The 11,501-nt window shown below is 50.4% G+C and overlaps 2 protein-coding genes across 3 annotated transcripts; one reads left to right on the top strand and one right to left on the bottom strand.

The window, feature by feature from the left end:
* CDK4 (cyclin-dependent kinase 4) lies at nucleotides 1-3,085 on the top strand. 2 transcript variants are annotated; one of them, XM_010839357.1, is made up of 8 exons: nucleotides 1-220; nucleotides 601-862; nucleotides 1,026-1,161; nucleotides 1,279-1,446; nucleotides 1,588-1,697; nucleotides 1,949-1,999; nucleotides 2,139-2,274; nucleotides 2,687-3,085. In XM_010839357.1, the coding sequence occupies exons 2-8, from the start codon at nucleotides 645-647 to the stop codon at nucleotides 2,777-2,779; spliced, it is 912 nt and encodes a 303-aa protein (XP_010837659.1). In that variant the 5' UTR covers nucleotides 1-220; nucleotides 601-644; the 3' UTR covers nucleotides 2,780-3,085. The 2 variants fall into 2 exon arrangements, with proteins under 2 accessions (XP_010837659.1, XP_010837658.1); XM_010839356.1 differs by having other exon boundaries at nucleotides 626-862; nucleotides 2,687-3,081.
* Nucleotides 3,086-3,092: 7 nt separating this feature from the next.
* On the bottom strand, nucleotides 3,093-6,033 carry TSPAN31 (tetraspanin 31). The gene is made up of 6 exons (XM_010839355.1): nucleotides 5,825-6,033; nucleotides 5,114-5,281; nucleotides 4,768-4,848; nucleotides 4,324-4,455; nucleotides 3,892-4,005; nucleotides 3,093-3,790 (listed from the first exon to the last, which is right to left on the bottom strand). Exons 1-6 carry the CDS (start codon nucleotides 5,885-5,887, stop codon nucleotides 3,716-3,718), a joined length of 633 nt encoding a protein of 210 aa, XP_010837657.1. The 5' UTR covers nucleotides 5,888-6,033; the 3' UTR covers nucleotides 3,093-3,715.
* Between the last annotated feature and the right edge of the window lie 5,468 nt (nucleotides 6,034-11,501).

Genomic DNA, 11,501 nt, shown 5'->3' with positions numbered 1-11,501 from the left:
CGGCGTTCGCCCCGCCCCTCCAATTTCCGCGCGCCTCTTTGGCAGCTGGTCACATGGTGAGGGTGGGGGTAAAGGGGGCCGCTCTAGCCTGCGGCCTGTGTCTATGGTCGGGCCCATAGCGTCCAGCTGCCCAGGACAGACCTCGAGTGTATGGCGCTGCAGGGACCGGCTCCGGGGTCCGGATAACGGGCCGACCCCGCAGCTCCTGACACGGGGCGAGGTGAGTGTAGCCCTTCTCAGGAATGGGGACCATTCTCGCCCTCCACTGCTTCCTACGCGGGCTGGTTATGGAAGGGTTGCTCGAGGGCGGGAAGTGGGGCAGGATGTGATAATGTTCCTTTGTGGCCGAAGGGAGGTGTAATTTCAGGAACTGGGTGTCGGGTCTTTGATGTAGGGGGTGTGTCGTATGGGATTTCCCTTGTGTGGGGCTTGATGGTCCCCAAGGAAAATGCATCTTTGAAAAAGTTATGGGGCCTCACGTGGCTGGAGGGTTTGGGGTTAGTTATTGTGTTACCTAGGGGGCTGCCCTCAGGGAAGTTTGGGAATGCTGTTGATATTGTCTTTGTGATGTCTTTCGTGGGAGTCACTTTGTTCCTGCAGGCTCATTGAGCCTCTGTGATTGTAGGGTCTTCTCTGGTCTGAGAATGGCTACCTCCCGATATGAGCCAGTGGCTGAGATTGGTGTCGGTGCCTATGGGACAGTGTACAAGGCCCGTGATCCCCACAGTGGCCACTTTGTGGCCCTCAAGAGTGTAAGAGTCCCCAATGGAGGAGGTGCTGGAGGGGGCCTGCCCATCAGCACCGTTCGGGAGGTGGCCTTACTGCGGCGTCTGGAGGCTTTTGAGCATCCCAATGTTGTCAGGTGAGAAGATGGAAGCATGGGAGTGGGTCGTGAAAGGAAAAAGACAGCCTAACCTATAGATGTAGAGTGGTGGTCAGAAGAGGAGTGGGAACCCTGAGGAAATAGGGGAGGCCATGTTGGGTCCAAGACCATTGGTCAGTGAGTGACCACTTGTTCTGGCCAGGCTTATGGACGTCTGTGCAACAGCCCGAACTGACCGGGAGACCAAAGTGACCCTGGTGTTTGAGCATGTGGACCAAGATCTCAGGACATATCTGGACAAGGCACCCCCACCAGGCTTGCCAGTGGAGACCATAAAAGTAAGTAGGGTGGGCAGACACTGAGAGGTAGCTTGAGACCATTGTGGTAGTTTCTGTTGTAATTTCAGGTGTGGCACCTGGTTCCCAGTTTCTCTGTACTTCCCCCTTCCAAACCAGGATCTGATGCGCCAATTTCTAAGAGGCCTGGATTTCCTTCATGCCAACTGCATCGTTCACCGAGACCTGAAGCCAGAGAACATTCTGGTGACAAGTGGTGGGACAGTCAAGCTGGCTGACTTTGGCCTGGCCAGAATCTACAGCTACCAGATGGCACTTACACCTGTGGTCAGTAGAATGATGGTGGCCAAGATGGGATCTGGCTGGGGGAGAAGAGTGATTGCCCATAGCAGTTGAGAAGGAGTGTGTTTTTTCATGTGCTTTGCAGTAACTTGCAGGACTCTCATCTGCACTACTTATTCCCATCAGGTTGTTACACTCTGGTATCGTGCTCCAGAAGTTCTTTTACAGTCTACGTATGCAACACCCGTGGACATGTGGAGCGTTGGCTGTATCTTTGCAGAGATGTTTCGTCGAAAGTATGGGGCCCAAGTATCCCAAACATTTTGATTTCCCAAGTCTTTTATTCATAAACCACACTCATACCCTGCCCGCTCTTCCACTTACTACTGGCTGCCTTGTCCATAGCCAGAAACTCTGAAATGTTCTGGAATTAGGAATTTCGTAGCCCTTTATTCTCCACACCCTAATGTTTTGAGCCACTAAGTAGTTATCTACCACCCTGTCTTTGAAAGACTGCTACTGGAATGAATGTCTCTTTTCACCTTAGGCCTCTCTTCTGTGGAAACTCTGAAGCTGACCAGTTAGGCAAAATCTTTGAGTAAGTGACCTGCAAGGGGAAGAACTTTGCATTCCGAGTCCTTCTGTTTCTGCTGAGCCCTTGACAGCAGCTGGCTCTGCCCCTGGAGATGGGGGCTGGAAAAGGGCCCTCCTGACCAGAATTCTCCTGTTCCCCATAGCCTGATTGGACTGCCCCCAGAGGATGACTGGCCCCGAGATGTCTCTCTACCCCGAGGAGCCTTTTCCCCCCGAGGGCCCCGCCCAGTGCAGTCGGTGGTCCCTGAGCTGGAGGAATCTGGAGCACAGCTGCTGCTGGTAATAGACTCAGGCATGGGCACAGGGCGAGACTGCAGGGGGATATCCCGTGTTTGTCACTCAGTCATGTCAGACTCTTTACAACCCCATGGACTGTAGCCCACTGGAGTGGGTTGCCATTTCCTTGTCCAGGGGGTCTTCCCGACCCAGGGATTAAACCCAGGTCTCCTGCATTGCGGGCAGTTTATTTTACCACTTGAGCCACCAGTAGGGGGAAATGGAGCAAGATAAAAGGAACCCAAATGCATTGTTGTTACTGAGACTTGTTAATGAACGGGCTGGGTTTTATTACTGTTTTGAATGGCTGTCCACAAGAGGGATAGAGAAAATCACCCATTCTAGGTATTGTTGGGGGTAAGCAGGAGTCTTTTTTGTTTCTTCCATGTTTTCTGACATTTGCGTCCCTTCTCAGGAGATGCTGACTTTTAACCCACACAAGCGAATCTCTGCCTTCCGAGCCCTGCAGCACTCTTATCTACACAAGGCAGAAGGTGACGCAGAGTGAACAACAGAATGGCTGGAACAGAACCAAGGCGAGAGACACCAAATTTCCCTTCTTTTGAACACTTGAGTGGAGAGCCCCACCAATGAGAAGGCAACCTCTGCCTTCATCTCTGAAGCTGTGGAGACTCCTCCTCCAACTTTTTACAGACAATATTTTACTGCCTTAACCATATTCCCCTCCCACTCTTCTTTTTGAGGCTTATCTTTATCCTGTGTCCTTACACCAAGGGATATGTCCCTTGTTCTCCCCTTCTTTATACCTTTATATCGGGATCCTTTTTTATACAGGACAAACAAAACAAAGAAATACGGTCTTTTTTTTTTTTTTTTAATGTTTCTTCCTCTGATTGGCTTTACTGTTTGGGGATTTGGAAAAAACCATTTGGAAGATGGAACTTCCTTGCAGATTCTCTTTAGGTCACAGGGTCAGTGGAGCCCCTCTACTAACAAGAGAAGAAAAGGCATTTACATGGCTTCTTTGATTATAGAGTTTAAATGGTTTTTATTTTTATATTTACTGAACTTCCCCAAACCAGGTCCTCCTTATTACAAGAGTTCTTGGTAGTTTTCTCTCTGGATCTGTCCCTGATTTACCTTGGAGCAAAGATGTGTTGAGGTGGTCCAGCATATGGAAGGGAGAAGAGGGGAAACAGCCAGGAATGACTCCAACCCCCATCCCATCTCATGTAATCCTGGAAACTTCCCATATCCCTTAGGGAGAGAGGAAGGAAGAAGGGTTTTTCTTTATTCCTTATAATCTTTCTCCCAGCAAAACATATCAAGGCATAAAGCCTAACTGTTCAGTCATCTTTAGGGAACATGGCAAAGGCCCTTTCCTTTTTCTCAAAAAGGGCTACAGACCCCAAGTTTTCCCTAAGGGGAAGAAAAAGCTTAGGGAGAGCAAACAGCAGGAAAGATGTCAGAAGGATCCAAAGTCTCATAGAAAGGCACTGGGGTTGGCTCGAGGATCCTTCTGATTCCGAAATCTCATCGCTAGCCAAACACCAAGGATCTGTAGCAGCAAAGAGAAAAGAGATGAGCACGAACTATGAATTTCTGGGGCTAAGATTTGGAGGTGTACAGAAGGGATATGAGGGAACTAGAGAATGTTACCTCTGTGAAGCTAAAGAAGAGTCCAACACCCCCCAGGATTTTCAGGGCTTCATCTGAATGCTTGAGAAACTTTTCTCCACACATCTGACATGTGGGGCTCCGGCTCTTGCAGACCTGAGCGAAAAACACACATATGCATGTTTGGAGGATGCAGAGTTGCTATGATGCTCTATCGTAACTATGGCGAATGACCCTAGGAATTATTTTCCAGTTCCTGATTAGTATCCTATAGACTGGACTCTTCACTTGGCTAATTCTCTAGAATCTGTATCCATCCCCCAACTCCTACCAGCACACAGCCCCAATACAAGTGAGCTGCTAGAGACAGGCAATCACATTAAGCTCAAATCCGCCAATTTGAGCATTGGCCTTAGCCAGTTTTCTATCACACAAACCACCGCCACCCCCCCAACCCCTCCCATGCCAGCTCACTGCAGTGCAGAAAGCATAATCTTGTTGATCCAGGGTTGTAAGGTTGAACAAGCCACAGCAATCAAAACTTCTTTCCAGTTCATCCCGGGTCTTGTTGCTCATGACCCACCAAGAAGCATTGATGACATCTGTCTGGAGGATATAGGCAGAAGGAAATCATTTGATGCTAATCTTATGAATCCCCTAACATTTTGATCCCAGGTCCAGTTTCAATTTCCCTTTTTAAGCAGAGTTAACATCCTTGAAAAGCAAAGGTGCAGACACAGTTACCATCCACTTCCTTCTGGATGGTCCTCACGGTCAGTTAGCCAGACATCCCAAAGGAAGCAAATAGCTCTGGAAGTAGTGGGTCTAAGAATGATCTTTGGGGCCAGACTGAGAGTAAAGAGTCAAGAGGTTAGAGGGTGGGGAAAAAAGTGAGTACTTGAAAGGGCACCTTCTTACCTGTTTGCTTAGGTTAATAGCCAGACATGAGCAAGAGATTCCAAACTGGAAGATGAAGACCAAACCAAGGATGATCATGTACTGAGAGGAAGAGTTATGGAAAAAAAAAAAAGTCCTAGATTCCTTTATGTTCCACCTATAGTAACAATCTGATCTAGTCAAAGAACTTACACAATTATGTCAGTTGAAAACAAAATCATTGGCTTTTGTTTCATAGAGTATGGTATAAGGGAGGGCAAGGAGACATATCCCCCAAACACTGGAGGTCTCCTACCCTCCTTTCTAACTTCCTAGCTAACAGTCCTCCCAAGAGTCCCGGTGCCCCAATCACTTCAGGTCAGGATACAAAGAAAAGCAGTACTTGGTGGTGGTTGACAGCACCTACCAGTCCAGCAACCGCGATGAGAAGAAGGAAGACTCCCACTGCAATGACTCCTCCGATGATATGGATGCTGGACACCAGACCCAGGCCCTTAGCCCATGCAGCCACTCCAATGAGCAATAAGCCTACCAGCTAAGGAAAACAGCAGGATATATCTTAAAAGAATTCCAGTGTGCATCACCGCCAAAGGTCAAGGTGAGAGCGGTGGCTGGACAATAAAGAACTGAGTTTTGTGTGAGTGAGTGAGTGAGTGAGTGAGAAGTACTACTACCAGGACCAGGACCATCCCTGGGCACTCCTCCCATCAGAGGTCAGAATGGCTGGAATAGGGTTGAGAGGCGGCAGGGAGCGTAAAGTCTATGAATATAAAACGGAACATTTAGCTTCATCCATCACTTCCATTTGGGAGAAGCCTAAATTCAGAAGAGGGAGGGCTGGGCCTTTATCCCCACGATGAGCCTTCACTTCATCACCTCCCCAGCCCTAGATAAACCCTCTGATCACCGGAAGTCTCCTCTCTTCCCACGGAAGTCCCTAGGAATTCCCTCTTCGCCGGAAGTTCCCGGGAATCTTCCCGGAACCCCTAGTACATCCCTCTCCCCATCCGAAGTCCCCTAGACATTATCTACATTGGCCTTTCCGCCCTGGCGCTTCCCCCCACCTCCAAAACCTCACCATGTAGACCACGTTGAGCGCGCAGAGCGCATTCTTGGAGCAGGCAAAGCCTCCGCAAACCATCTCCCCAGCTTTGGGGACCCAAGTGGTCCCAAGGACTTGGGGGGAGGGTCTCGCGGACCGTCTTGGACCCCGACAGCTTCTGTCTCTTTAAATCGAGTCCAGCCAAACCCAGTCCTCTGCGCCTGCACCGTCCCACCCCCGCCTTTGGATTGGCGAAATTTGGGACTAATCTAGGACGTCGGTGTCCTGAATGCCAATCAATCTGCATCGCGTCACTGACCCGCCTGCCGGCCCCTCCTTTAGGTTCTTTATTGGATGAAACTTAAAACTGGGGGCAGGGCTTCGGAAGAGTCTCATAGAGACCGGAGCCTAAATTTCAAAACCCCGGATTGAAAACGGAGATTTCTGTGGTGGCGGCTGCAAGAGGACTTATCCGAGGGAGGAGGCTCTCGGGAAATTCCGGTGAAGAGTAGGTGCTTCAAGGGCCAGGTGAAAGGGCTCCTCCCCTCAAGGGAGGGCCCTCCCGCCCCTTTCCCCTTGTCCCGCAATGACTTCATGATGACGCTCTCGTTTGCTACTATTGCATCACATTCGGGAACACCTAGAGAAGCGAAATACTAAGCTATTTAGCCCGGCCACAGAGGCCCCGGGTTGGGCATAACACCACCTAGCAAATACTCTCATCTTTGCAAGTGCGTCCACTAGTGCACATAGCCTGATTCATATCCCCCCCTGATGGGGTGTAAACATGCTAGAAATTCAGTATGAAAATTAGCAGCCTCGGAGCGGCGCGTTCCGGTTTGTGACAAAACCACAAGACACACGAGTGTGCTGGAGTCTTCAGAGCACATGCCTGATCCTGGGCGGTTAAAAAAAAAAGACAAAGGGAGGGGCCTGGAATATGAATAAATATCAGAGGAAGGAGGAGTCTTCACATTTTCACTCCAGGGGCGGGCGTAGTGGTTGATCAATATCTGTTTATTAAGGAATAAGTGCTTTGACGCACCGCCTTTTGCGTGGGGATATGAAAAGACAGAGTTCCTCTTTCCACCAAAACAAAGAGGCAGTCGTAGTAGGAACACAAATGAAAAACCTCCCTTCAGCCCTACAGAATGATTTACATTTGTGTGTACTTAGATTCTATGACTGCCTAAGTGGCACCGTCTTACCGCTCAAGTCAGACCGCAGGGCTTCCAACTTTGCACTTAACTAGCTGTGTAACTTTTGGCCAGTTACTTAAGCTCCCTGTGCCTGTTTCCTCATCTGTAAAATGGGGATAAATAACCATACACCTACCTCTTGTGAAAATTGAATGAATTAATATATATAGAATGCTTAGGATATATGTAGAATGGTTACCTGGCACATAGTAAACACTCACTGCTAGTTATTATCTTTTGGGCTATTTTACAGTTTCCAGTGGGTAATCCCAAATCTAATTCTCTTATCTCCAACTACACATTCATATATTAAAATCCCCTGTCCATCACAAATTAGTATTCAGTAAGATATACAGGAGAAGAGGCATTTGGCAGGGCCAGAAAGGTTTAAGTCCTGAAACAAAATGATTACATCAAACTACCCACTGTTTTCCTCTTCACTCCCTCCCCCTACCGCATCTCTTTCTGTCCTTCAGTTCCTCACCCACTCTCTTTCAGGGACTAAATCAAGGACAGGACAGTGGTATCAGGCATAAGGGGAGCTGGTTGGCGAGCGTCTTAGTTGGGCGGTGTAGTGAAAAGTGTATCAGAATTATAATCAGAATACCTAAATCCTTATCTTTGTGTCACCTCTTTCTGGCCACTCTGAGCTTCAGTTTCCTTTTCTGCCAAATAGGGATAGAAATCCTACCCCTTGGGCCTGTTGTGCAGTCAATATATGAAAGTGTGTTGTAAACTATTAAGTGTTATAGACAAATCAATTATTATGAAAGTAACTGAACATGGAGCCTGGTGGTTTTGTCTGGTTACAGATTACTATCCTCCATAACTTGTTCTCCCTGTGCCTACTTGGCCCTTTTAAGCAGGAGGTGGTTGCAGTGGGGTAGCCCACTAAAGAAGGGTTACATTGTAAGATGTAAAGTGTGTGAACCCTTTGTATGTGCAGAGTAGGTGGGGAGTACAGCCGTAAGATGGAATGCAGGGCATTAAAGGTGCCAGACTGAGAGTGTGTGGATTCCTGTGAGGCTTTGAGACTGTACACAAACCTATAGGTCAAGAGTTTGGGATTGGAAAAAAAAAAAAAAAAGTTTGGGATTGCACCTGGGACCTGACATGCCACACTCTCCCCTCACCAGCACCCATCTTAATTAGCCACCTCCCACAGGAGGCCCTCGGATGCTCATTAAGACCTCTCCATCCACCTGGCTGGGCAATTGTGGCAGGGGCTGGCTGGCAGAGCTGATGGGCCAACGCTAGAGGGGGTGGGTGGTGCAGGAGGTAGTGCTGACCCAGGCTGTGGGTTTGAAACTCACCAGTCAGGAAGTGAAGTCGACAGACGGAAGGGCGGGCAGGGGAGGGGAGTTCTGAGGCTGAACAGAAGGGGCCTTCTGGGGTTTGGGGGCTGTGGGGCCATGGGCTTCAGGGCCAGTGGTTGCTCTTAGCCCAGCAAGACAGGTCTGGGCAACATGCATGCCCAGAGGCAGTTGGCTGTAGCTGCAGTGAGAGCAGAAGTCAGACGACATGAGGTGGCCAGGCAGGCTCTAAACCGCCTCAGGAAGCTGGCAGAGAGGGTGAGCAACCCTGAACTTCGGGACAGTATTCAAGCCTCACTGGACAGCGTACGAGGTAAGAGAAGGATTAGCTCCCAACTTGGGTGTCTTGAGGACCAGCAGGGGCATATAAGGGCTTGCCGGGTCATCCATCATTTCCCAATCAGCCACTTTCTGGTTCTCAAGATGGAGCTTGGACTTGGGGAAAGAATACATCTGGAAAGGATGTAAAAAGACAGAGAAGGTGTCATTCTTCTTCTTTCCCCAACTCTGCTCGTCCTCCCAGGGGATCAAAATACAGATCACTGCTGAGCTGACCTTGGCAATGGAGAAGTGGGTGAGCATGAGGAAGACAGGCCGTGACAGACCCGTGGTAGACTTGGACCCTGCTGGGGGAGTCTGGGGCGGAAGCAGTTTGGGACAGGAGGTTCCAGGACCGGATAATATGGTCATTCCCAGGACCCACGAAGGATCAGTGACCTCTTGTTTTCCAGCTGTAGAGAGAACACACACATACACGCATACCAGAAATACACCACTCGGAGTATCTCAGGCTCCCAGACACACATAACACTCACACAGCATGCTCTGCACAGCTGAAAGTGCAGAGAAGTCCCCAGGACTCTCCTCGGTCCCCTTTCCTCCCCGTGCTCCTGTTCCTGTCTCCCCCACACACACACACCTTCCGCTCTACCTCCTTAGTGCCATTAAAGCAATGATGACAACACAGGGAGGAAGTGCTGCCATGGCAACACCATCCGCCACATCCTCCTGCCCACCCCAGCCTTCAATCCTGTGGTGGGGCCCTGGCAGGAGTAGCTTCTCTCTATCCACAAGGCCCCACCACTAAGGAACTAGTGGAGCTGGAGGTCATCTCTGGTCTGGTGTCATTTAATTTGCCTCTGAAGCTGCAAAGAGCCAATAAAAGCTAGCTACTTTGCTCACTAAAGGTGTCTGGGTGAAGTATATCCTCCATTATACCCTGGTCTCTTCCAGGCTCTCCATGCTGCTGCCTACCTGGGGGTTGTGGTGGGGGGTGAGTGGGCAAGAGACTGTTCTTTCCATCAAGGATGATTCCTGCCAGACCCCTCTGATAGAGGCCAGCAGGAACTTTTGGTTCACTTGGGGAAGGAACAGTTTGGTTCAGGTTCCTAAGGGAACAGTCTAATTCCTTTTTCATTGCCTTTCTTCCACTGGTACCCCTCTCACCATCTCTCCCCCACCTTTTGCCAAGAATTATAGCTGATAACTTCCCTACAGGGGTTAGAAAAGGAGGCCTAGCAGGGAGTGGCCCCCTGAGGCCTCCTAGGGAGGCCTCCTCCAAGCTCCACCCGCTGCTTAGGGGGGAAAAAAAAAAGTGGGGGAGGAAAGAGGTTTAGGCCAGGTAGAGGAACACAGCTTATCTTTGGAGAGGAGGGAGAGAGGAAGGGTGGAGGCTGAACTCTGAGAAAACCACTCTTCCTAAGTGATTTGTTCCACTCCACTCTTAAGAGTCAGGATTCTGTTCCCACTGAACATAAACGAAAAGTGAGGCAACCAAAGGAAGGAATATTAAGCCAGAAGCAACACATTTTCACCCTCTTTCAGAAAAGGCTGTTGAAGGGTCTTCTGTTCTGGGGATGGTGTCATCCTTCTGCTGGGGGTGGGAGGGGGGCGCTGGTGGGTGCTGACTGAGGACCGCGGAGGGACTGGGTACAAGTTTCAGGGAGAACAAAGGGCACCCAGCATCCTGGTACCGTTCCCCCCTCATCCCCTACCGGGCCCAGCATGCCGCCGGCTTCTGCCTCCAAGAGCCGCCCACGGCAGCACTTATTATAGTCTCCGCTGCGTCAGGAGGGTGGGACGCCAAATTAGGGGAACGCTGAGACTCCCCGAGTCCCAGGGAGGGGACTTCAAGGCTGGAAGGGAGGCCTCCCTCGACTGGTGCACACCTGCCCATCTCATCCTCTGTCCTCCATCGGCCTAGCCCTTTCAACCTTCTCCCCGGGCTGGAGGACAGTCAGCCTTTAACTCCAGGGTCCCTAAAGGGCTGGAGGACACAGAGCAGGCGTTTTTTTTCTATCTCCTCTTTAACCTTCGGAAAAAAGCCCCACCCCGAAAACCTCAGCAGATTGAATGGAACTCAGAGGAGGCCTGTACCCTCTGCCTCAGCTGACGGGGTCTTTATGTTGGGCCGCTAAATGTTCAGCATGTGTGTAACCAGGTGTGAAGGTGGTGGCTCCACTACCCAGCCCGTCCCCCCACCCACCATACACACCGATCCTCCTCTCTGCTTATCCCCGCTCTTTCTGAGGCGCTCTTGGAGCTACGGTTGCTATGGAGACCGGATGCATTTTGGTATGGGGGGTGGTGTCGATCTGTAGACGTCTTCTTTCTCCTTCCGCCCCGAGCTGGAGCCTTGGGACTCACTTTTCCGCCGGGCTCCTCCACTCCGTAGATCTCTCTCCACTTGAGGCAACCCCTCCTTCCACCCACCCTGCTAAGTTCCATGTTTGTCCCCATCCCCAGGGAACACTTTCCAAGTTCACTTTGGGACAGTTAGGCTCAAGTCATGGCCCAGTCAATGCACTGCGTGTGGAAGGTGGCGGTGGGCGACGGGGCTGGGTCGTGAGAAGAGGAACCTGTGCAAGTACCTGGGGAAAACAAGGGGTCTTGGGAAAGGGATTTCAAGGCTCCCCATTTTCCCACGTCAGCCTCCCCGTAATTGACAGTGAACCCGAATTTGCTCCGTTTTCGCCGGGGATTGCCCACCCATACAACAATTTTTACTCTCTTGCCTAAAGGCCACACCCAACAGTAGCGCTCCCTAACCGAGGTGTACTAGGGGAGGGGGCTCAATGTTGGAGTAGATGAGTCCAAGTTCCAGGAAATCCAGCCCAGGATTTGGGAGGGAAATCCAGTCCTGGATTTTGCACCGCCTTCGCAGACAGCCGTGCTGGTGGAGAGAAGGTGGGGGAGAGATTG

This window comes from Bison bison, unplaced genomic scaffold (genome assembly GCF_000754665.1).
Source record: "Bison bison bison isolate TAMUID 2011002044 unplaced genomic scaffold, Bison_UMD1.0 scf7180017864115, whole genome shotgun sequence".
Lineage (NCBI taxonomy): Eukaryota > Metazoa > Chordata > Mammalia > Artiodactyla > Bovidae > Bison > Bison bison.
This window is presented reverse-complemented; position numbering and strand designations above follow the sequence as displayed.

What these genes read in the sequence shown, in the direction of transcription:
- CDK4 (XM_010839357.1), top strand. Translation starts at nt 645, where the DNA reads ATGGCTACCTCCCGATATGAGCCAGTGGCTGAGATTGGTGTCGGTGCC. An exon ending in GAGCATCCCAATGTTGTCAG is followed by an intron (nt 863 to 1,025) that starts GTGAGAAGATGG and finishes TGTTCTGGCCAG; the next exon opens with GCTTATGGACGTCTGTGCAA. An exon ending in AGATGGCACTTACACCTGTG is followed by an intron (nt 1,447 to 1,587) that starts GTCAGTAGAATG and finishes TATTCCCATCAG; the next exon opens with GTTGTTACACTCTGGTATCG.
- TSPAN31 (XM_010839355.1), bottom strand. Translation starts at nt 5,887, where the DNA reads ATGGTTTGCGGAGGCTTTGCCTGCTCCAAGAATGCGCTCTGCGCGCTC. An exon ending in CGCTCAACGTGGTCTACATG is followed by an intron (nt 5,282 to 5,824) that starts GTGAGGTTTTGG and finishes TGTTTTCCTTAG; the next exon opens with CTGGTAGGCTTATTGCTCAT. An exon ending in CTATTAACCTAAGCAAACAG is followed by an intron (nt 4,456 to 4,767) that starts GTAAGAAGGTGC and finishes TATATCCTCCAG; the next exon opens with ACAGATGTCATCAATGCTTC.